General features: G+C 42.7%; 1 protein-coding gene and 1 long non-coding RNA gene across 4 annotated transcripts in view; both read right to left on the bottom strand.

The window, feature by feature from the left end:
* Window positions 1–3,091: 3,091 nt before the first annotated feature.
* LOC131129752 (uncharacterized) lies at window positions 3,092–8,389 on the bottom strand. 2 transcript variants are annotated; one of them, XR_009129884.1, is made up of 6 exons: window positions 7,864–8,389; window positions 7,664–7,763; window positions 5,473–5,557; window positions 5,120–5,225; window positions 4,119–4,190; window positions 3,092–3,603 (listed from the first exon to the last, which is right to left on the bottom strand). It is a non-coding gene; the product is annotated as an uncharacterized LOC131129752 (long non-coding RNA). The 2 variants fall into 2 exon arrangements; XR_009129883.1 differs by lacking the exon at window positions 3,092–3,603 and having other exon boundaries at window positions 3,838–4,190.
* A 378-nt stretch (window positions 8,390–8,767) lies between these two features.
* Window positions 8,768–24,249, bottom strand: part of tgfbr3 (transforming growth factor, beta receptor III) — a 58,906-nt gene continuing 43,424 nt past the window's right edge. For both annotated transcript variants that reach the window (XM_058073508.1, XM_058073509.1), the window contains exons 10-17: window positions 23,617–23,772; window positions 22,243–22,386; window positions 21,888–22,067; window positions 20,415–20,687; window positions 19,691–19,817; window positions 15,732–15,782; window positions 15,314–15,421; window positions 8,768–10,461 (exon numbers count right to left, since the gene is read on the bottom strand). In XM_058073508.1, coding sequence (XP_057929491.1) covers window positions 10,340–10,461; window positions 15,314–15,421; window positions 15,732–15,782; window positions 19,691–19,817; window positions 20,415–20,687; window positions 21,888–22,067; window positions 22,243–22,386; window positions 23,617–23,772 — 1,161 coding nt within the window. In that variant the 3' untranslated portion in view covers window positions 8,768–10,339. The remainder of the gene's footprint in view (window positions 10,462–15,313; window positions 15,422–15,731; window positions 15,783–19,690; window positions 19,818–20,414; window positions 20,688–21,887; window positions 22,068–22,242; window positions 22,387–23,616; window positions 23,773–24,249) is intronic.

Below are 24,249 nucleotides of genomic sequence, written 5' to 3'. Positions count from 1 at the left end.
GATCTCAAAGCTGATGTTTTTTTGTTTGTCCTGTTCAACTAAAATCATAAAACAAGCAAATGATGCCTTGAACTTCAAATGATCTACGCAGCATGAAAAGTGGAGTACTTTTTCTTTATTGTCAAATGATAGACTTAAAAAAACATCACCTTTTGGCACCTTGCTGTCTGGATTCGAACCACAGTACAGTATGACTGGACCTAAAGGTTGGGGTCACACCCTGCAATCACTTGATGGGTGGCTTCCCCCCCCCCCAAAAAAAAACGATATTGTCCAACTCTAACATGTAATGTCCCTCTGATGTACTTGTTCCTGATCCTATCCATCCTGGTCACTCCCAATGTGAACCTCAGCATCCTCATCTGTGTTACCCAGACTCACCCAGACTCGAGCTCCAGTGGCCCCCAAGTAAATTGAGTTTGAGACCCCTGTTTTAACATATCTACATATGATGGTTTACAAAATATCCACGTGGCCTGTTTTCACTATGTGGCCCGGCTGTGTTAGTCTCCATAAGTATTCACTAAAACCAGAAAAAGTCACCGGATTTGCCGCCAGTAGTTGCTGTGGCAACAAAATTCCTCCTGCTACATTTGTCTTGTTCGCTGGCAGAGAAGGTGCATAGAAGATGTGTTAAGCAGATTCACGATGCCATCTACTGTACAGAGCACATAAAGTGTTTTATTTGTGGCGGCTGTATGTGAAACACTCAATCAGATGGTCTGTCGCCGCATGCTGCTTAAAGAACGTCTTTCTTGGAAGACTTTACTCGAGAAGACGTGACAGATGATGTCATTGCATGCATTGAACCGCCTTTAACGCTCATTCAAATGCCATCCTCATTGGCTCAGAGATGACATTTCCTATTGTAAAAACACAGACGTGTGGCAGTCTAATTGTAACTTGCGGCTAATTAAAGTGATCTTAAAATCTTTTAAAGCGTCTGCTGCATTTTTAATCACAAAGGCGCCTGAATCGTGACACTTTGGCTCATTTTTAAGTCGCAGTCGGTTTAAAAAGGCTTGTTGTATCATTTAAGGATTGTTCTTCATTACCAGTCAGCTAATTGTAGCCTCTCAGCCTGACTGCATGAAATATGAGCTTTTCTTACTTTGTGTGTGTGTGTGTGTGTGTGTGTGTGTGTGTGTGTGTGTGTGTGTGTCCGTGTCCCTCTGCTGCCAAGAAGCACAAAGTGCTGACTCGGAGCTCCTGATAGTTGCACGTGGGCACGCGTTTCAAGACAAAAAGTGACGTTAGCCAGCTGCTCCTGTGTATACATTCGCCTCGCTGCTGTCTTCCTAAATTCACTCGCACCTCAAACCCGAAGAGCCAACAAGACTGGCCAAGCTGCACATTATAATGCACTTTATGGCCACAACATCAGGTACTCACAAAATCCTATCCAAAACCTTTGAAAGGATGTTCAATTCATTCATCATGTTTTTGTTGGACTAATGTGATTGGTAAGTCAAACAAACACACCGAGTCAGACTTGTGATCGAACGTCAGACGTTCATGTTGAAGCACTTTTTGGAGCAGCGTAAGGCTTGCGGTCACGAACCCCAAAAACCACAAACCTCAGAGGAAGGCTTTTTTTCTTAATTGACACCCACAGGCCACTTTATTAGGTACATCTGTACCATATCATGCAACAGCTCCGAAGCTGTCACACACACACAAGAAGTAATATTAGGGAGTGCGTCTGGCTTCCCAGCAGGCCTTGCTAAAGTTACATATTTATTAACCCGTTACCTGCCATTTTTGTGTACTCACTATGTCTGTAGTTTGTGTATTCTGTCTAGTGAAGTGGCCTTATCTCTCGTGGGACTCAGATTGCCATAATATACAGTATATACAGTAATCCCTTGTTTATTGTGATTAATTGGCTCTTTTGTCATTTTCTATCGCTTATCCTCACAAGGGTCGCGAGACGTGCTGGAGCCTATCCCAGCTTTCTTCGGGCGAGAGGCGGGGTACACCCTTGACTGACGGACAGCCAATCACAGGGCACATATAGACAAAAAAACATTCACACTCACATTCATACCTATGGATGTACCTCGCCAGTGATATAATATTTTGTGGTATGGGCTGAAGTGGTTCCTATTCAAGTGGCCTGTTTGCACACAGAACGTTCCAAACTATCAATAGCATATTTCACTTTAGGAGACCTTTCCAGTGGGGGTACGGTTTGCCTTGTTTTAGACATTAAGATATGGAAAAATATATATCATAAGTATGAGGAATAACAGGATGGGCTGCGCTTTGCTGCAGGCCCATAATTAAACAGCCAACCAGGCCTCACTAACAATAGACATTGACGCTGATTTTTCTGCACAATGCCAAGTGGATGCATCTTGCTGTGTATTTTGTGTAACCAATGCCAAATGAGAGTACATTTCCTAAACATATACAGGTGTCCTAAAAAAAACATGATCTTTGTAAAGATCATGTTCATCATTATATTATTTAATTTCATTAGAGTGTACCTAATAAGGGCGGCACGGTGGTCTAGGGGTTAGCGCACAGACCTCACAGCTAGGAGACCAGGGTTCAATTCCACCCTCGGGCATCTCTGTGTGGAGTTTGCATGTTCTCCCCGTGCATGCGTGGGTTTTCTCCGGGTACTCCGGTTTCCTCCCACATTCCAAAAACATGCTAGGTTAATTGGCCACTCCAAATTGTCCATAGGTATGAATGTGAGTGTGAATGGTTGTTTGTCTATATGTGCCCTGTGATTGGCTGGCGACCAGTCCAGGGTGTACCCCGCCTTACGCCCGAAGACAGCTGGGATAGGCTCCAGCACCCCCTCGCGACCCTCGTGAGGAAAAGCGGTAGAAAATGAATGAATGTACCTAATAAAGTGTACATCTACAGTCAAGTCAGGACTGCAATTATTTTAATAGCTGTTACTTTAAGGAAATATTATCCGGCATAATGCTAATTATGAGCTGAGTACAAAAACATGTAAATAAAGCCGACATAATGGCCGATTGTTCTGCGGTAATCTTTTCCATTTAGGCTCAGGCCATCTGGTAATTTTCCTTCAACTCTCTGCGTTTCAAAACACGGCCAGCCAGCGTCACGGGAGCCGGGCCAAGACTTCATTAGGATTTGTTTTTCCATGCACAGCGAGGCCGCCTGGCCAGGCCGCCTCTCCGCTTCCAATCTGTGCGGCAACCAAACCAAATACGCAAGCTCCAAGTACCCCCGCTCCTAAACGCATCCAGATGTCTGCCCTCCACTCTTAATCACTGCAAACACGCACCGCGTCCTCCATCGCACGGCCGCCCGCCCCAGCTGATCGGGCAAGGCTGTCATCCACAAAACAGATGTGAGCAGAGCGAAGATTTACTGCCTGAGGCCACAGTGAAAGGTGAGCCCAGCAGACCAAAATACATATGCTCAGCTACGCTATATGGACACAAGTATTGGGACGCTGCTGGTTGTCCTTACTGCAGTCCTTAGTTGTCCCCAAGACTTTTACTATACTTCTGATTTTATGGACACACTTGAGGGAATACCCCTTCCTGTTCCCAGGGCTCCATAAAGGCACGCTTGGAGGACTTGCTGTGGACGAAACACCAAATGGACACAATTGTCCTAAAAAAAGAGGACATAATTGGATAGCACTTCCCTATCAAAGTGTATATTTGTTACAAAAACAACAGTTAGATGACTTCATACGTACAAATGACATCATCACCGACTGGCCTGCCATGCAAATGACTCCATTTTTACTCTCTTTGCCACAGAGATAGCATTAACAAAGTTGTTCATACTTATAAAACATGGTTAGAATGACTACTATATACTACATTTGCAGTCGGTTTGTTTTTTTTACTGTCCTGTAGCACTTTATAGAAATTAAATTAATAATGTTAAGAACATTTTGCTTTTATGGTGGCCATGTTTGACGCTGGTAGATTATTTCTACTTGCATTGTTTCCTAAAAGAGAGGTTGTTTTTAAATGAGAATGAAAGAATAAATGAGAAAGACTGAGATGTTATCGAAATGAAGAAAGCAAAGACTCTGCTTTGCTCGTTATTCCACATTCGGAACCGGAATGAACCCAAAAATGAGCCTGATGAGCTCAAACTTAATTGGTCCCGCTTACTTCCTGTCGTCAGGGTGGGCCAAGGACACGAGGACGAGGTCGGAATGGTTTTTCCACACGCTGGTCACGTGCCTGGAACGGAGAAATATCAGAGTGAAAATGAAAGACAAGGTGTCCCACTCCTCACCACAGCGACCGCGATCCACTTTTGCTCCCGTCTTTGGATGTCCATAACAGACGTTCGCCGGGCCCCGCCTCCTCCCCTCAAACACCTTTCCAGGCCCGCCATTTGTGTTTTTCTCTGCCGTTTGGAGCCATAAGAGGACGATAAAGTCCTTCAGTGTGATAGCGGGACATAAACATTCGCCAGTGAGGTCAGCCATGCTGGCTTCGAGGCTTCTAATAAAATGACTGCAGTGATGTAAACATCCACTACGCACACACACACACACACACACACACAGTCCCTATATGGAGGAAATCCACCACCTCTCTTTTTTGGAAGTGTCAACAGTGTTCAGTTTTCACATTTTTGTGCAAGTTTCTGTCCTCAACATGTGGAACACTTGGACACACAAAAAAAGTGTAAAAACAAATGTTTGTGTCATGGTTTGTGTTGCGGTAAAACACAATGCAATGGCATGATGGCAGGTTGGATCAATAAAGTCTTTCATTGACAAAATATAAGTGGCACAACACCCAAAATGACAAAGCAAACATAAAACTCAACATGCAAGGTGGAAACGGGAACGTGCAAGAAACTGAGAATTATAGCAGGAAGCAGGAAACCAGCGAACAGAGAATGCAAGGAATTACAACTCAAAGACAGGTGTGTTCCCCAGCTCCCTCTAACCAGAGTAAAGGTAATGCATTCACTGGAAACAGGAAACAGACATAACAAAATAAAAGCACCTATGAGGAAATAATGGCCAAAACATATTTTAAATATATATTTTTACATTATATGTACATTTTAAAGATTATTCATATAAAAAAATAGAGTAGTATTGTTAGTATTAATATATTTGTGGTATTAGTCAACTTTTTATTATGATACTTACACATTTTTGCCGCAAATAGCCTCCGGGGCCGCACACTGGACACCCCTGACTGACCAGTGAGGCCATTGTAGCCAATCATTGTCGTCAAGCATGAAGAAAGTTATTTCTGGAAAAAACAACAATAGATAATGGAGGAAACTGGACTGAAAGTTGATGAAAAACAATTTCAAAAAATGTTAACAACGAGTGTGTGGAATTGTGAGAATAGATTTATAATTCTACTATTACACATCTAAATGATGAATGTCAAAAATCTATATATAGATAGTATTTTTTTTTGCCTTTTTGAAAGACTGAGCAAAAAAGATTTTGTGAAGGTTGACATCAGCTAATGAAGAAAAAGTCACACTAACAAGGGGGCGTCTAACGAGGCGGCCAATAGGATGCAGGATGCAGAGCAGAGCTGTGTGACCTTGCAGGTTGCAGCAGCGACAGTTTCTGGAGAAAAGACAGAAGACAGACAGTGTTTGGGTCCATTTTGTTTGGCTCTGTTCGCTAATGTGCTATCCAGCTGCTGTGACACCCCCCCCCCTCCCCCCTTCATATGGAGGCCTCGTAGAAATGACTCACTGCTTGCCTCTTAAATAACCTCCACACCTCTTTTATTACCAAACAGTCTTACTAGTACTACTACTCAGATGTTTATGTTTGTAGTTTTTTCAAACTCTTTTTTTGCTTGGTATGCCAACAGCATACGCTAAGTACAAATCCAGAATGGCTTGATGCAGCACTTCACGTCAACACCGTCAAAGGAGCGCATGAATGCTGTAGTTCATTATTGAATTTCATCCTCAAAAACTGGATAATACATCTTATTAATACAAACAATGTTAAGTAAACTGTGCCGTCTTTCCCCATAGCTCATCATGGAAACGATCTGTTACAGGGTCAAGCTGTGGCCATCATAAGTTCTATTTTAGAGGTCATTCCATTGAATTGTTGCTATTTGTGACCCCCAGGAAAAAGACTTACAAAAAAAATACAAATATAGAAAATTACATTACATTACATTTTCACAACAGAAAAAAATAACATTTCATAAAATATACTTTTACGATGAAATATAATAATTTTAAATCCTTGAGAAATGTTAAACGTATATATATATATATATATATATATATATATATATATATATATATATATATATATATATATATATATATATATATATATATATATATATATATATATATATATACATACACATACACACACACACATATATATATATATATTTCCGACACGACAAGTTTATTTATTAAAATTCATATTTTAGCATTTATTCCAGCAGGCTACGGAAAAGGCCAAAAGTAAGTTCACTTATTCACAGTCCTATTATTTGTTTATTTTTTAAATACAGTGGTGCCTTGGTTAGTGTCATTAATCCGTTCCAGAAGGTCAGACTCAAACCAAAATGGACTCTATCCAAAACAAATATTCCCATAAAAAATACTATAAATCCAATTAAATCCATACACCCAAAATGTTTACTCCAAAAATTATGCAACATCATCTTTATCTAGTTTTGCATGGGCGGGTGGGGGTGGGGTGTGGGGGGGATTACGCTAGGAGGTCAATCCCTTTCTTTTGACAGTAAATTTGCTCATCGGGCATTGCAACATGCATCGTTTCGAAAAACAGTGCTACAAACATGACATAAGAAATGGAGACATGAACATTTAACATGACTCTTGCCTGGTTTTATAAAAAATGAGAGGGAGGGGAGGAGATGCTCATGTTGCACAAAAAAAAACACTGTGTATGCCTGTTCTTCTTTTCAATTTTCAAACCTCCGCTTGCTTTCAATTCATTAACACTCTCGCATCCAGCAGCCTCATGCTAACAACAGGTTACAGTATCTCTGACTAGCTCCTGCGAGCCGTTGATCCACTACAGCCACCGTTTCTGAACACCTTCCATGGTTTGTGGTCTCTGTTTTGTTAACACTGTGACTCCTTTTGCAACACTAGCTCACTTGATTACATTGTTATTCTTCAGGATGGTACTTATTGTTGATGAGGGCTTCCGGTACATCCTGCCGAGAGCGGGAATGTGGATGCCATCCTCAAAGTTATTCTTCTCGAGTGGTATTGACTCTCTTTGGAATGTTGCTGTCACTCGTAACCTCCTTTGGACTCATAGCGGCTTAGTTTATGGCAGTCACTAAGGAAATGTTCAAACAGTAGTCGTCAATGCGAGGCACCATTGTTTTGGACACTGCTTTGCATTAAATGTGCTGTATGTGCCTTACGGGCTTCCCTAGCTAAGTATCGTGAGATTTTATCCTGAGGCATCATGATCAGAGATGGCTGCGTAAATAAACCAAACACAGATATAATAGTTTCTAACATATGCCAATTTGCAGCGGGCAAACGCAAGCAAAGGCAAAACTGGAGCAAAAACTTTGGATATAAATCCGAAAAACATGCTAACTGGCGCAGACGTTAACTGAGGTACAATTTGTTGCTGAATCACTGCAATGTGTTTTGTGTCAACATCCTATTAGCATAAGCTGCTTTGCAGTCAATATTGCAGACTCACCTTTTACTTGGCCTGAGTATCTTCACATGGGTTGACTAAACCCGGCGGTCTTAACACAGCTTTCCTGTGTCACAGTAAGTTCCAATTTCCTGTTCTATGGCTATCATCACACAAAAAGACACAAAGTGTTTGGACTTTCATAGGATGAATGGAAATGACAACATACGATCCTCAGTGTGGTGAAAGTCAGCAAGACTCACAGCATGGGGCGCCCAGGCGGGAGTAGGATGGGGTTCTTACGGAGGTCAGCTGGATGTAGGCTGTCCCAAATGTGTGCTTTACCTTTTATCAGCCAGCCCACCGCGTCCTCAATCACAGAAAAGACATGAAGAAGGCTTGGAAGGAGGCGCCCCCGCCCCTTCCTCCTTCTTTAAAGACCTTCCAGCTCCACATGGTCTGCATTGTATGATGAGCTCACCACAGAGGAGAGGTCCAAAGCTACCACGTCATTATTACTTTGTTCCAAACGCACACTGGAGGTCTCCATAGAGGAGGCCCCCCTCAACACACCACAAGCATGCACACAAATTAAAAGGCATGAGGGGCCCCCAGCTGAGTGTACATAACACTCATTTGCTGTTGAAAGAGGAGAAAAAAAAAGATGGTGCTCAGCCAAAAGGTGAGCACCAGCGGAAGGGGGGTGGTTACCGGGTGTGTAATTACATACAACACTTAAAATATCAGATTAACGTTGGTTAAAAAGGAGTGAGATGTAGGCTAACACAACATGCTAACACTGTGCTAGCTTACTTGGACATTATGAAGCACTGTGAAAGTAGTAGTGGACCAAACCATTTCATGTAGCTATGGGGGGTAGTCAGTCAATCTGGAAGCTTACTTTTGGTCAATGTGGGTATTTAACTGTTACTAGCAAATGTAAGAGTTTGTTTTAATAATTTTCCAACTATTAAAAAAAAAAATCACAACACAAACTAAATTATTTTACCTCTTGAACTGAATTTTAAATATGAACGGCCACTCAATGCCCCGCCTCCTTTTCTCCTGATTGGCCACCCCTGTCAAGCTTCCTGGGGGCGGGGCATTAGCGCTTTTTACACACTGCTATAGCAAAAATATGACTTACAGATTTAACACTTTGTCCATGTTTATTTAGCAACATTTTTTTTACATGAAAATATATAAAAAGCAAAAGAGTCACTAAACATGTTTTACACAAATGTCATTTACATCCGTAAATTTTTCCTGCTTACATGACATGAATCAGCAAACCCAGAAAAAGAAATCATTTCACAGTAATTCTCTCTGTAAATATATTCCAAAATATAATTTTATACACAAATATATATATACATATATATAGATTTAAAAGTACTTATACTCTTTTCCCTCTGTATAAAGTTTTATACATGTTTACATTTGTAAAGAAACACACAGGTGGAAGGTACTGGCGCAAACGCTCGTCAAATTCGCAAGGTGGCAACGAGTCCAGCAAAACCAAACTAATCACTTCCGTGACAATGTTCATATTTATACTAAAATTTTACTGGAAGAATTAAGTCAGCTAATCAATTAATTCCTCGTTAATTAAAGTGGGAAATAATCGGATGTAATTGGTGATGCAAGCAGTATTTTTAGGCTAAGCTTCAGTTTGAGCTAGCGGAGGCAAAAGTGGACTCGAATTGTCGCATCACTGAATTTTACGTACACTTTCTGAAATGCAAGTGACATTTTTCTGCTTACAAGGACGGCGTTCCATACTGCTGCGCTGACAAGAGGAAGTGAAATGCTATGTTGCTAACACCGTGAGCGTCACATTCAACTTTTTACTATATTTACAATATTTACACAAATACATACGATACAAAACGACAATTGCAACGTTTTGGCCTCATTTTCTGTCTTTCCTGGAACGAGATGAGAGGGTCGGTACCACTCTTTTAATGTTTGCGTTGGTACAGTTAGCCTAGCTTTGCATAAGAGCATGTTATTATATTCAATATAATAAGTTTCCAATGTTATGTCCAATGTTATGTGTGTATTTCTCCAGTGGGTTTGCTGCTAATCCAGAGTGGTATCAACCTTTTGGTCTCATTTTGGAAACAATTATTAAAAACAAACCAACAACCTCAAATAGCGTAGCTAGCTTAACTTAGCTTAGCTAGCTATGACTACTTGTATATAAAAAGGCACTGTTTACAAAAGAAATAAAAAAGAAGAAAATAAAAAAGAAGAAATAAGCATAGAAAAATGTAAAAAAATCAGTATGTCTTCACATTTGTCTTTCACATTGTTTGGCATCTTCTTAACTTCTGAATACATTCAAGAAAGATAGCTTTCTTTACATACCACTTTAGACCACTCACAATGTAATAGTGGTTCTGATGTTCTTTCCCGGTCCAGCTTTGCCGCACTTTGGGGTTGTCCAGTCGCGATCACGACATTGGGTTTTCCTGCTCTGCTAAAAAAAACGAAGCGGATTTTTAAGCTGAGACGACATGATACTCTTTAGGGACAAACGTATTGGAAATAAAATGTGGTGGTGACATCATCTAAACTCTTCCAATCAGGCTGTTTCAGGCTGAACCAAATTCATAAAATGTCTCCAATGAGGAGGCCAAAAGACGGGTGTCCAACCATTGTGGACTCTCATGAGGACTTTCCACCCAAACATAGTCTTTGATTGGAGGACATTGTGGACCCACGTAGCTGTGCATGCTACGCGTTATTGCTGCTGGAGCAGGGTGTGCTTTGCGTGCTGCCGATGCTGTGGCCGGCACTGCTGTTCTCCGAGGCCGGCTGACACTTCTGGATCTGCTGCGCGCTGCCCGCCGTCCCGCCTAGAACAACACAAGCAAAGGTCGGTGTGGATAAGTGCATGAATCTCTTAGCGTGGACCATCCTTCACAGGCTTCCAACGTGTAGGAGGTGAAATATGATGACTTCATCTGGACTCTAACGTCCTAACAGTTTTGCCTTTGACCCTCCTCATCAAGCATCGTGATTTACTGCCACTTTTAAAAATGTCACCTTGATAAAAACTCAAAGTAAAACATCTGGAATCAATGACGCTGGACCTAAAGGCCATAGCATGACATGATATCTCCAGCCCTTTGTAGCCTTTGATAGGGCAAGGAGATATATTTTGGTTGACACACTCAGAGAGGTTTTCAGGTAGCCATAAAGTTATTGTTGTGTACTTGCACACTGACAAGAATAAGCTCTTAGGTTGTACAATTCAGCTAAAATATTTGCAAAAAGTTTCCATGCTGGGAAGGCCATGTGCACTTTTCCCACAGGTTAACCAACATGGCTTCCATCAGGTCGGAGACTAAGATGCCCATGATGTAGAACACAAAGGAGGAAGGCTACCTTTGTCTCTACAGCGGTCCGGCTTCTGAACTTGGACCCCTCCCTATCCAGATTTCGCACAACCTCCCTTTAGCTTGTTATACTGTTTAAAAATTATTTAATTACTATTTATTCTCTTAGGTATGTGTGTGTTCAGTAGTGTCTGCTCTTTTAATTGTCCTTGTCTGCTTTTTACATTTTTATTCCATATGCTACTCTCTGTGTCCTTTAAATTGCCCCTCGGGGATAAATAGTGTATAATAATAATGTATAATGTATAGTGTATAATAATAATAATATGTATAATAATAATAGAGTGTTTTTTAACTTTGAACTTGAACTTTGTGGGTTATACTGTAGGTCTGAGTGGTGGCGGGGTGCAGGATCCAATCCTTGACCCCAAACCAATCACAACAGAGTAGTTGTGGTTGGGAACAGGCGAGATAATAATGCAGATTTTGGAGGAGAATAATGCAGATTTTCTGCAAAGAAACTGTTACAATACTATTATATACTACTACAGTAATCCCTTGTTTATCGGTACCAGACCTGACTATGATAAGTGAATTTCCACCAAGCAGGATTCCTAATTTAGAAGTGTAATATTTTCATACATAAAGCATAAAAAAACTTTGTGAGGTCTTCTAAATATGTTTTTTTTTTTTTTAACATTTTTAGAGTCCCCTAGACATGAAATAACACCCCATAGTCACATTTACACTTCTATTGCCCAACATAGTAGACATAATAAGCCAAAATAAGACATTTAGGATGTATTTATGACTTGCACTTGTGAGTTGTGTTTTAACTCGGCATGTGTTACGGCCTGCGTCTGTTGTGAGAAAATTCAAACCTGCAATAAAAATCTGTCATTCCATCATCAAGCCTGATGCTTGTGTGTCTCACCGAACATTACAGTACATTTATTAAATCATATTCATTCATTCATTTTCTACCGCTTTTCCTCACGAGGGTCGTGGGGGTGCTGGAGCCTATCCCAGCTGTCTTCGGGCGAGAGGCGGGGTACACCCTGGACTGGTCGCCAGCCAAACACAGGGCACATATAGACAAACAACCATTCACACTCACATTCACACCTATGGACAATTTGGAGTCGCCAATTAACCTAGCATGTTTTTGGAATGTGGGAGGAAACCGGAGTACCCACAGAGTAAACTGTAAACTCCACACAGAGATGGCCGAGGGTGGAATTGAACCCTGGTCTCCTAGCTGTGAGGTCTGCGCACTAACCACTCGACCGCCGTGCAGCCTATTAAATCATTTATTCATTCATTCATTCATTTTCTACCGCTTTTCCTCACGAGGGTCGCGGGGGGTGCTGGAGCCTATCCCAACTGTCTTCGGGCATAAGGCGGGGTACACCCTAGACTGGTCGCCAGCCAATCACAGGGCACATACAGACAAACAACCATTCACACTCACATTCATACCTATGGACAATTTGGAGTCGCCAATTAACCTAGCATGTTTTTGGAATGTGGGAGGAAACCGGAGTACCCGGAGAAAACCCACGCATGCACGGGGAGAACATGCAAACTCCACACAGAGATGGCCGAGGGTGGAATTGAACCCTGGTCTCCTAGCTGTGAGGTCTGCGCGCTAACCACTCGACCGCCGTGCAGCCTATTAAATCATATATTTTTTTTTAAATACAGTGATAGTGAGGATACGAATGTGGAAGCAGGAAGTGGCCGGAGACTACTGTATAATGTACAGAGAGCCCCTGAAATGAGCAGGGTAGAGCCCTTTCAACAGGCTGATCAGTTGGTGCAGGTGTTCTTCATTTGTCTGAGCAAACCAACTAACGTCAGCTCATCAGTGGAGTCAGACAAACGTGTCCTCTTGTGGCTGTCAAACGTAAACGTGTCGGTGAAATCAGCTCGTGTGTTTAGACTGCATGCCAGACAAAGTGTAAAAGCTTAGGCTATCTTCGGTTTCTTTGCACGCTCGCTTATGTGACCGTAGCGGCGGTGGGAGGACTCTTGGCGGACGCGTGATGATGGACGAGGAGCGGCGACTTAACGAGCAAAGTGTCAAATAGTCGTCTGATTGAAGACTCGCCTTCGTCTCCCAGCATGCCTTTTATGGACTCCAGCTGTGGCGGAGGAAAATAAGAGGTGTTTGTCTCGGGAGGGGAGCATCGTCCTCGGACCCCTGAAGAGGGAGGGGGGGAAAGGGTGGGGGCTATTTGGGGGGGAGGGGCTCGCTCTTTTGTTTTCATGGTTGAACACTCAAAAATACGCTGATATTTTTAGAGGCTGTGATCACTTGGGGTTAAGATTGCCTTGTAAGGACCAGATGGACAAACTCATGACAGCCTGAATTCTTCTTCTTCTTCTTGTTCTTCTTCTTCCACCTGCTCTTTGTCCACGTCCACCATTGCTCCTCACTGATTGAGTGAGCACATTAAACTTCCATCAAGGAATTTAGCTTTTCCATGATCGTTCATGTAACAAACCGAGATGAATCCCATTGGGCATTCCCTAATCCTTTCCAAGGCCGCGTAAAAGTTGCATAACTAAAGAATGAACTGACAAAACAGAACACACAGGGACATATCAAGGACTGTCACACAACATTTGGACACCATTCAAATTAGTTCTGTTGCTCACAACATGTGACAAATTTACAAGAAGCTGTTCTTGTCATAAGACCGGGGTATCAGTGCTCGGTACTGACATACACCGAAATGACAAGTAGATATTAGTGCTACATTAATAGATACTACTGTAAGCTTGAACCCTGCGACTTATACAGCGGTGCGGCTAATCTATGGCTAAATTCTCATCTCATAACAGCTCCTTTATTTCAGAACTACTACGAATTGTTTAAATACTGCGCCGCTCGCCAGTTTGCGAGGAAATGGTAGCTCCGCCTGTGGCAGGGGCCAATCATGAGCGATCAGTGCACTCACAGCAAGTTTGTCAAGACATTGGAAATCACAGGAGGTCGGTATATATAACAATATAACAAAACAGTCTAACTCACGGTGTCGTCTTACTGAGAACACTAAATTCATCACACAGCAACTTAACACCCCAAAAGTATACCTCAAAATATACAAATATGTACCAATACAAGTTCACGGTGATAAAAACCCAACATTTTAAGGTTTTCCCATAAAGCATTCATTGGGGCACTGCAATGATGTCATCCTCTGCCTGGAGAACAGATACAGCACTGCAGCACAATCCACCTATGTTGCATCTACAGTATGTTCCTGGGTTGCTATGGGCAGATGTTAAAATAGCTGCTGTTTTAATTCATTTTGAACTCATATTGGCAATTTTCTAGGTATATTTTGAGTTTTAAGTTGAGGTTTTCTTTATCAAGTTTATTGAGCAATTTGACACACAACATTTTTTTTACATCAAATAATTAATGAATTTATTAAATACATGTTTAATAACATTAGATTGGTGCATAATTGTGCAATTATGCACAACAAAGCATGACTGGATCTTAGTCTTTCCTGTTATTTGGGCAAATCTTGCTTGTAAAGACACTCGAATGATCGGGATTTGTTGCAACAGATTTTAAATTGTTAAAATAAATAAATATAATAAATATATAAAATTGGGCGGCACGGCGGTCTGGTGGTTAGTGCGCAGACCTCACAGCTAGGAGACCAGGGTTCGGTCCCCGCCCTCGGCCATCTCTGTGTGGAGTTTGCATGTTCTCCCCGTGCATGCGTGGGTTTTCTCCGGGTACTCCGGTTTCCTCCCACATTCCAAAAACATGCTAGGTTAATTGGCCACAGGTATGAATGCGAGTGTGAATGGTTGTTTGTCTATATGTGCCCTGTGATTGGCTGGCGACCAGTCCAGGGTGTACCCCGCCTCTCGCCCGAAGACAGCTGGGATAGGCTCCAGCACCCCCCGCGACCCTCGTGAGGAAAAAGCGGTAGAAAATGAATGAATGAATGAATATATAAAATTATAATATAATAAATATAATATATGTAATAAAGCTGTAAAGGTTTTAATAAGAGAAGGTGTTGCCTACGTGTCCTCAGTAAAGGCTTTGACTATAGGAGATCTCCTTTTAAAGGTGAACTCTCACTTCCTGTCAGCGGTCAGGCAAGGTCAAGTGACTTTTCAAGCGCCCTCGGAATCCGCCAAGGGGAATTTCCATATTGGCTGAGCTGCATTGAAAGGCAGGAAAGACAAGCGCTCTCTCTGCCGACCAACAGGAAGTATTTACACCCCATGTTATTGTGCGTTGGCCCCTCTCTGCAGCAGCAGGATGTTTGGACCTCTCGGCAGCGCCCGCGACATTCCTCCCTCAATCTTATCTTTGTGCTGAAGGTGAAGATCCTACCTGTGTGAGAGTAGATGAACCACAGCGCTCCGGTCAATAGCGCTCCGATCACGAAAGCGGCGAAGGCAATGACCACCACGGTCGGCGTGTCCAGCACGTGCACCGTGTCTGCAAAAAAAAAGGCACTTCTCAACATTTATAGAACAGTAAACACTGGTAGAGTACAAGGAGTAATAGTTTCTAGTGCACCTGTGAGTGTTAATACTAATAGGCATAGGCATTACGCTTTGGGACAAAATAGACAGATTTATTGCTTCCTATGGAAGTGTTTTTTTTTCGGTACAATTTAGATAAATAACAAAATCTGAGGTTCCACTGTGCAGTAGATCCCTGTTATCTGCAGGGGTTATACTCAGAGTGGTAAATGGACGCACCCATCTATTGATGCCTTAAAATCATGTGGTGTAGGAAAACCTACTTTTAAGTGTTGGATCATCCGGGCTCTGAGGGTCCAGATATGGTGGCAAATCTGCGAAAAAAAAAAAAAAAAACACAACATGAGGACAGTGTTGGGTGTGCGAACAAGCTAACATGCATTGTGCTGATAAGGTTCTTCGCTCTGGAATGTGACCTGACCGAGAAGGAGGGGGACAATTTCGAGGGTCTAGAGGGAATAGCCTGTGCCAATCCGAGGCAACTCATGATGACGCCAAATGACATACAAAGACAGCGTTTGTGCGTGGACAAGGCCGTCTGGCACGAGTCCAAAGCCTGGCTGCGGCACAATTGCGTCTATTCTTAGACTTTGTGTTTCATCGTGAAAGATTGATGACAGTAGGACGCCCTCAGTGACTGATCAACTGTCCACAACTCCTGCGGCATCTGTACCATGTAACCCAGGAATGTCAGACTTTTTCATGACTTGACAAAATGATGCTTGTAACTTTGTGGCAAAAACATACATTTGTCCAACATGTCTGACTGATTCATTCAGTGATTACAGGTTGAGTCCCTTTACTGGCATTTCTAGCAGGCTTACATTGAGTGCAGTATTTAGACAAGGGGTGTGAAAAGTGTGGCCGATTTTTGGCCCAAAGCGTGTTTTGTATTGGTCCCAGGTATATTCTAAACCAGGGGTGCTCACACTTTTTCAGCATGCGAGCTACTTTTAAAATGACCAAGTCAAAATGATCTACCCACTACAAAAATGCAAAACATCTATTTATTTTCAAATGTATTGAGGATTATTTGTACGTACAATGTATGTTGATGTACCTTACATAACCAAATGAGCCAATATTGCAAAACACACATAATTAACTATTAACATTTTTTGTAATTACCTGAGTTTACTTTGATGACTTGCACTGAATTGAACCAGCCAGGGATGCATAGTCCGGACAGTAGCTGCTGATAGCCAGCCTCAAGCACACTTCCAAATGTTTATCAGTCATGGATAGTATCCGTATCATAATATCCGTATAATATTCCATATCCGTATGGAAGTGATATGTTTTTTGCCTTTTTACTTGGTCCAGTTTTTGCCTTTTTACTTGGTCCAGCTCCTTCACTCATTTTAGTGACCATAAACTTTAGCGAGGGCTTTAAAATCTCGCAATTCGCCGACTAGCTTAGCACTTTGCATCGTTGTTTACGCATGAGCGGTGACCTAAAGGTCAAAATTCAGTTGTCATCGGATTGGTTGTCCTGTATGTCAATCAAGTAACGGGGATGGATGATAGGCTGACATCGTAAGTTCTGCTGCACTTAGAGACGTTGTTTGATTTGATTGGTGGCCCGAAGGGCAACATTCAGTTGTCATCTGAATGGCTGCCCTGTATGTCAATCAAGTGACGGCATTGATGCTGGGATGATATTTTTTTAATGTCACGCCGCGATCGACCAGCGATCGACCAGTACCACCTCCGCGATCGACCGGTAGCTCGCGATCGACTTAATGAGCACCCCTGTTTTAAACACAAAATGAACCTTGCATGGTGCCAGGTTATAAGGGCAAGGCAGGGGAGGAGTGCTTAGTTTAAAAGTTTAAAAGTACATTGTGTACGGGCAACGCACTCCTCCAGTTGTGGTTCTCTGAACCTCCGTGGATGCACGGTGGCATTGCATATCAGACGTTAATACGCCTTGCCCAGCCATGGCTGTACACTCCGGTTGTCCCAATCATCAACAAGGCCCGGAACCCCACCTGACACTCTTCACACCCCACCTCTGCCTCATCCTGCCACTTTGACACTTTCACTATATGCGTTACATTAAGGCCCAGTTTGGACTTTTAGGAAAAACAATCAGACTGCACTTCCGGAATAACAAACAAAAAACACACTGTGTACATATATTTATACTGTTATTCTGTATATTTTGTATTTTTCATTCTTTTTTAATAGATGTGTCTGCACCTACTATACCAAAACAAATTCCTAGTATGTGTTTGATCATACCTGGCAACAAACCCTTTTCTGATTCTGATTCTGATAGCGGTACGTACCGTAACAAGCCAGTACGGCCATCCTGTGGCCCACACAGGTACGTACCCAGCAAGTGAAACATATGACAGCCTTACATTAAGTGCATTACCACACTACGCTACGTCCTATGCATGCTGGCTACGGCCAGCAAAGTTCCCCAAAATTGTGGAGCCTGTGTGTGTGGTAACGTGTACGCCAGGATTCAACTCCATCTTAACATTATTAGAGCCCTCTAGATATCAAATACCCCTATAGTAATGTTTCTGTTCCTACTCCTAGAGTACCTTGTTGTTTTTTTTTAGTTCTGCTTTCTGGATGAATGTAACGTAATGTATTTTAGTTCATTTACCCATTTGGATGCTTGAAAATGCTTCATTTACACACATAAAATTAGCATAAATATGCATTTTCTTTCTGATAACTTATTTATTAATGACTATATTTTAGAAAAACTGTCATAGAGTGAAGCCACAAAATATGAAAGGCAATCTGGTGTTGACATTCTTAAATACTTTGAGCTTCATTAACATTTAGGATGAACGAGAGCTCAATAACGGTATTCATCATACACCGTGTCAACATCCTCAATGGAAATCAAATTTGAGGTTGTTGTGTTTTTCCCACATAAAAGTAAACATTTGGACTTGTTTTGTTTGCAGTCCAAACAGATGCCTTCTTGTGTTGCTGAAACGCTAAGATGAACTTTTTCTAAGCATGTTTACGGCACACTGCTGTTGACTCAATGAGCTCCGTGGAAAATAAACCCACGGCGTTGGCACACGGCATCCTGTTCCCAGCTCACTCAGCACGGTCACGGGCGTCCCGTGTCTTGATTCTGTGTTCGCCGCCACCTCGTCCAACGTCAACACTGGCACGCCACTACGGGACATGCGAGGGGAAGGAGTGTTGCTTTAAGATGTCGTAAAAATGTCGGTTCACACTGTTCCTTCAGGATTACCATCACGCTACCATGCTGAAATAGCAGAGCCTTCACGACAAGTTTTATTTTCAACAACTTTTTATGAGAGTTACGAACAGAATTCCAACTTTCACACAGGCACAGGAACCCTATTGATTTAGAAAGGATGACTATAACTGCCATTGATCACTCACCACAAACCTAATAAATAGTCAACAAGATGGTGTAGTCGTGCCTACGCAGAAGTACAATGCAGATTAAGACAGACGTTGTGCTCTTTAGGACTCCACTCCAATGTCCTACCAACCTTTTCAAATGAGAAACTGAGAAGAAAAGTTGTGAGTCCGTAACATGGATACACGCTGGCCGCATGTCTTTCGTTGACGTCTCTCTGGCCTCAGAGGAGAGGGAGGTGGTGAAGGGTGGCGATAGATGCTAATGACATCATCATGTCTCTTCGTCAGCTCACCCGATAGAGGCGATGGACGAATAAGTGGCTAAATAAGGGATGATCTTAAAGGACTACCACACACACACACACACACACACACACCCACTAGTGGGAAGGCGTGTGGCGGGGTACGTTGAAGCTTCTAAGTGAAAACAACTGGAGCTTAGTGAGTGTATGACTCCTCTTTTCCAGCTCATCCAGAGCCAGGCCAAAGCATCAAAAATGGGCCACTTTCCCGCAGCTAGCCACATGCTACCACACACTTGTGTACAGATGGTTGGTGTAAACAGATAGATGATGGCTTAACGTCAAGCAGATGTCGGGAGGTGATGTTTGGCATTTTGTGGTTTGGTCATGTCCGGAACGACTTCACGCCTTAATGCACTCTTCTTATCACACCGCACACACACACACACACACACACACACACCTGATTGAAAAGAGAGTCCTACTATTTTGCATATGATGTCAATGCAAGGCTATGTCATACCTGGCTGCTCTGAGAAGCTCAACAAAAGGTCTCTCTCTTTCCAGGCTAATGTTCTCCTCACATTCCAGTACAGTCCACAGTGAACCCTTACCTGTCATGCCGGGATGAGCGGATCCATCCAGCACCATCAGAGCTTTGCTGGAGGTCTTGGCGTTCATCATCATGGTGAGGATGTCATCCAGGTTCACAGAGTCGCACTGTTGCCTCGGCCGTAAGCACTGTGTGTGGTTAAAAAAATGCTGTCACTCCATATTGCCATGAATGGATTGGTTCATTATCAAGATGATGTTGGTGCAGGTATGAGTGCATGTGCAAATCCTTTTGAAATTTGAAAATCAAATTTATTTTAATATATTTTTTCCATTTATGACATTTTTTCATATATATACTTTTTTATACATATATACATTTGTACAGTATTCATGAATACTAAAGAAAATGAGCTCTAGTTTCATGCGTGCAGTGGATGAATACATAGGTGGATGAATAGGTCAATATCACGGTTCTTTTCCCTTCATTATGTCTCCCAAGCTTGAGGCACACTTTTCTGCGTCTCAAAGAAAAATAAGGCGAAAAGTGAAGTGGAAACTAGGCATGGTAAAATGTTCTGAAAGTGGAGAAATGTCAACCAACACTGGACGCATGCCCGGACTATCATTAAGGATAATGATAGGGGTTCTTGAACATGTAAAAGGATCCGCTCCTATGAAATGGACAGTGATAACTAAGCAGTTGGACTTCCGTTTCGCCATAAACCTGTCTCACCCTACTTTGCAACGCCTCTTACTGTGTGCAAGACAAACAAGAGTGTGTACCGGTGCAAGGCCGAGGGTGCCGGGAGACGTTCTAGCGCACGGGGACATCTTGCAGTGCAGGAACAGAAGCGACATGTTGAAGTCCGAGTTGAAGGTGAAGCTGAAGGTCTTTTTGTCTGCCGGGTCACGAGGAGAGAAGCGTACCGAGTCGTCCGTGGGGCAAAGGGTTTCGATAAGAGTGTAGCTTGACTCCACGCTGGGGCTGCCGTTGGGCGAGACGAAGCAGGAAAGGATGGTGAAGCCCATGTCCATGTCTGATGAGGATGAGGTCACCTGATGGACGAGAGAGGTTATGTTTCATATTTAATTACTTGTTTATTTTGCCTGCTGACATATTTTGATACATCATACATTTGTTACACATCTTGTTTATTAATTTGTGTGCTGCTGCGGCTAGCAAAGGATTGTAATCTCACAGAGCGATCCTGTAAGTCAAGCTGTTTGCTCGCCATCTAAAAAAACAAAGAGCTGCTTTTTATCCGAGTCCACCTTGCTGCCTCGGGTCATCTCTCAGCATGCCGCAACTTCTTAAGGGGAAGCTAACGGCAAACACAGATAGCTCTTTGTTAGTCCGCTCCACCAGTGCCGCATCTCCTGCTGATAGCGCCATAAATCATCCCTTCAAAGGCCTCGTAGAGCACGTCCACACTGCCTCCTTGACCTCTGCCACGGCCGCTGCAGAGCAAATATTTGGCGGGATGCGAGTAGGAGCGACAGGAAAGGGGTGAGCTTTTTAAGACCTCAAGTTGACCTTGGGGCTGACCCCCTAAGACAGAGGTAGGGAACCTATGGCTCGGGAGCCAGGTAGGGCTCTTTTGATGACTGTATCTGGCTCTCAAGCAAATGTATGTTTGCTAACATTTTAAAGTAAACATCACATAAATCACTGTTAAAAATATTAAAAATCAACAACTTTCTTATGCATTTTAATCCGTCCATCTATTTTCTACTGCAATACGGCCAACCATATCTATCTTTCCTGATGATATTTTCCAGGTCAAACACCAAAACTCGATTACCTCGAGTACCTCGGTCATTAAGATGTAAATGTAAACTTTCCTCCTTTAGTCAAATAGCTAAAGCTGCAGAACCAAGCCTTCTGGCAAAGATGGCCAAAAGAATGAAATATACTGAGTACGGTGCAAAACCATGCAGCAGCAGAAGTTGCATTAATGGCAGCAAGTATTTGATTTATTATTAGACACTGCGCTGCTCACAAAAGTGTGCTGGCCACACCCCCATGGCGTGAAGTAGTGTGCCTGGTCTACATAATTAGAGCCCATTATATCTAAAACTGTTGGTCTTACATAAATATGCACACATTTTATTGCATTCAATGTTTAAAAAAATGTATATGGCTCTCACAGATACACATTTTAAAAATATCTGGCCTTCATGGCTCTCTTAGCCAAAAAGGTTCCCGACCCCTGCCCTAAGAGGTGGCGGAATGGAGGAAGCAGGGACAACACAAACCTCCACAAATACTCGCTGGTTCTGAGAGACGGTGGAGAAGGCCTGGCGGGATGGCTCACTGGAGGGCGGGCCATCGTACAGCTCCATGCTAAACGTCATGTCCACCGGCTGCGTGCTTCCTGGGATATTCTTGGGAAGTGTGTGTTGGGGTTCCCGGGACTGCTGGTAAGTGCAGTTGAACTGGAAGGAGGGGATAGGACAAAGCCGACATGAATATCAAGATAGTTCTGATCCAGCAAGATTCTTTGTTTTTTATGTCTGGACAGAGGACAGAGGGAGGGATAAATAAAAGATGGTCGCCAACTCTAGGAGATAAGACACAAATAGGAAAAAAATTGCCACCGCAATGTCTCACTGTTATGATTGACAGCTGATCTCGGGGTGGCGTCTTTTCCAGATCCACAGCTTCCCTAGGGAACAGGACCTCTCCCGATTCCAGGTCCTCGTATTCACCGGGGCCGCCGCTTCCGTCCTTGGACTCAGCATGACTTATCAAGACCTACCATAGAGGAAAAGACCACAATATATTTGTTTATCACGCTTAATTGGTTCCAGACCTGCCTGTCATAAGTCAATTCATGCAATGATGGATTCCTCAGAGCATGGAAAACCTTCCAATTACCGTTTTTAACATTCTTATAGGCCTGCAGACATAAAATAACATCCATATTGTCACCGACACTCTCATATTGCCCAATAAAATAGACACAAGAGAAAAAAAACATTTAAGACATGAATAAGACTTGTGTTCGTGTGTTCCGGTGACGTAAACAGGAAGTGACGTTGGGGATTCAGAGTTGACTTTTAGCCTGGTGTGTGTTACGGCTGTAGCAGAAGCCTGTGTTAGGGATTATTCTGCCTGGTGTGAGATCATTCAAGCCTGCAATAAAAGCCTGTTGTTGTAAAACTCTGGTGCTTGTGTCTTACAGCATTTTCATTTTCTGACATATGTATACGAATATACGAATATATAACATAATCGAGGGAAGTTGCAAAATGTATTTGAAGCGTAAACGTGTTATTTACAGGTTTTAATGACCTGAGATATAGATAAAAACAAGAAATACTTGCAAAAGAAACACTTAAGCCACATAAAAAAGAAAATATACATAAAAAAGCGACAATGTAGGCCTAACTAACAGCAACGGGTTCAACTCTGGCACTGATAAATAAAATCATGGATCTTGGTCTAAAATGTGCAAACATTCAGTGGGAGAAGACATACTACTTAAAAAAACAAAACAAAACAAAACTCAGATTTAATGAGGCGACACTCCTCTGAGACATGAAACGTTCTTTTCTTGTGTCCTCCGTGTCGCTGACCTAGCACTAAATAAAAAAAAAAAAGAGACACAAAAACAACAGAGCCAACATGTCCTCCTCCACTCAATCCGTCTCTTTTTGACCACAGGTCAGAGGTTATCCCCGCCAAACAAAAGCGAACCTTGGACACGAGCCCGGCTTTTCCGAAATGCAGGGGAGGATTCATGGCTGCTTGCTGGAGCAAACATCCTGAATGCATTCCACAATAACAGATGATAACGGGGGTCGCAAGCCACTCAGGAGTTCACGCCGCAAAGAAGAAACTTGTGAGAAATGACTGAGCTACTATCTTATACGAATGTTAGCTTCTATCTTACTGGAACTACAAGCGCTCATGTTGCACATGTAAACTAACTTTGTGTGTTGCCAATCTTTTGGCAGCATAAACAGAAGTATGTGGACTCACAGTGTTGATGTAGAGGTCGCTGGTGCTTCCCTGCAGGGGGTAAATGGTGGTCTGGCAGCCAGTCAGAGGAGTCTCCAGTGTGTAGTGGGTGGCGTTGACCTCTGCTTTGCATTCGGGGTCTTGAAGCGTGAGGTTGACGTGCGCAAACCCATTGGCCTGCAAAGACACCATTGTAAATAAAGTGGCTTCTTTATTGAACATTAATTGTCCAATGTTGTATAGCAGGGGTGCTCATTAAGTCGATCGCGAGCTACCGGTCGATCGCGGAGGTGGTACTGGTCGATCGCTGGTCGATCGCGGCGTGACATTAAAAAAATATCATCCCAGCATCAATGCCGTCACTTGATTGATATACAGGGCAGCCATTCAGATGACAACTGAATGTTGCCCTTCGGGCGACCAATCAAATCAAACAACGTCTCTAAGTGCAGCAGAACTTACCAAGTCAGCCTATCATCCATCCCCGTTACTTGATTGACATACAGGACAACCAATCATATGACAACTGAATTTTGACCTTTAGGTCACCGCTCATGCGCAAACAACGATGCAAAGTGCTAAGCTAGTCGGCGAATTGCGAGATTTTAAGCCCTCGCTAAAGTTTATGGTCACTAAAATGAGTGAAGGAGCTGG

The sequence above is a fragment of the Doryrhamphus excisus genome, chromosome 5 (genome assembly GCF_030265055.1).
Source record: "Doryrhamphus excisus isolate RoL2022-K1 chromosome 5, RoL_Dexc_1.0, whole genome shotgun sequence".
Taxonomy (NCBI): domain Eukaryota; kingdom Metazoa; phylum Chordata; class Actinopteri; order Syngnathiformes; family Syngnathidae; genus Doryrhamphus; species Doryrhamphus excisus.
Note: the sequence above shows the minus strand (reverse complement) of the source record. Positions and strands in the feature narration are given on the sequence as shown.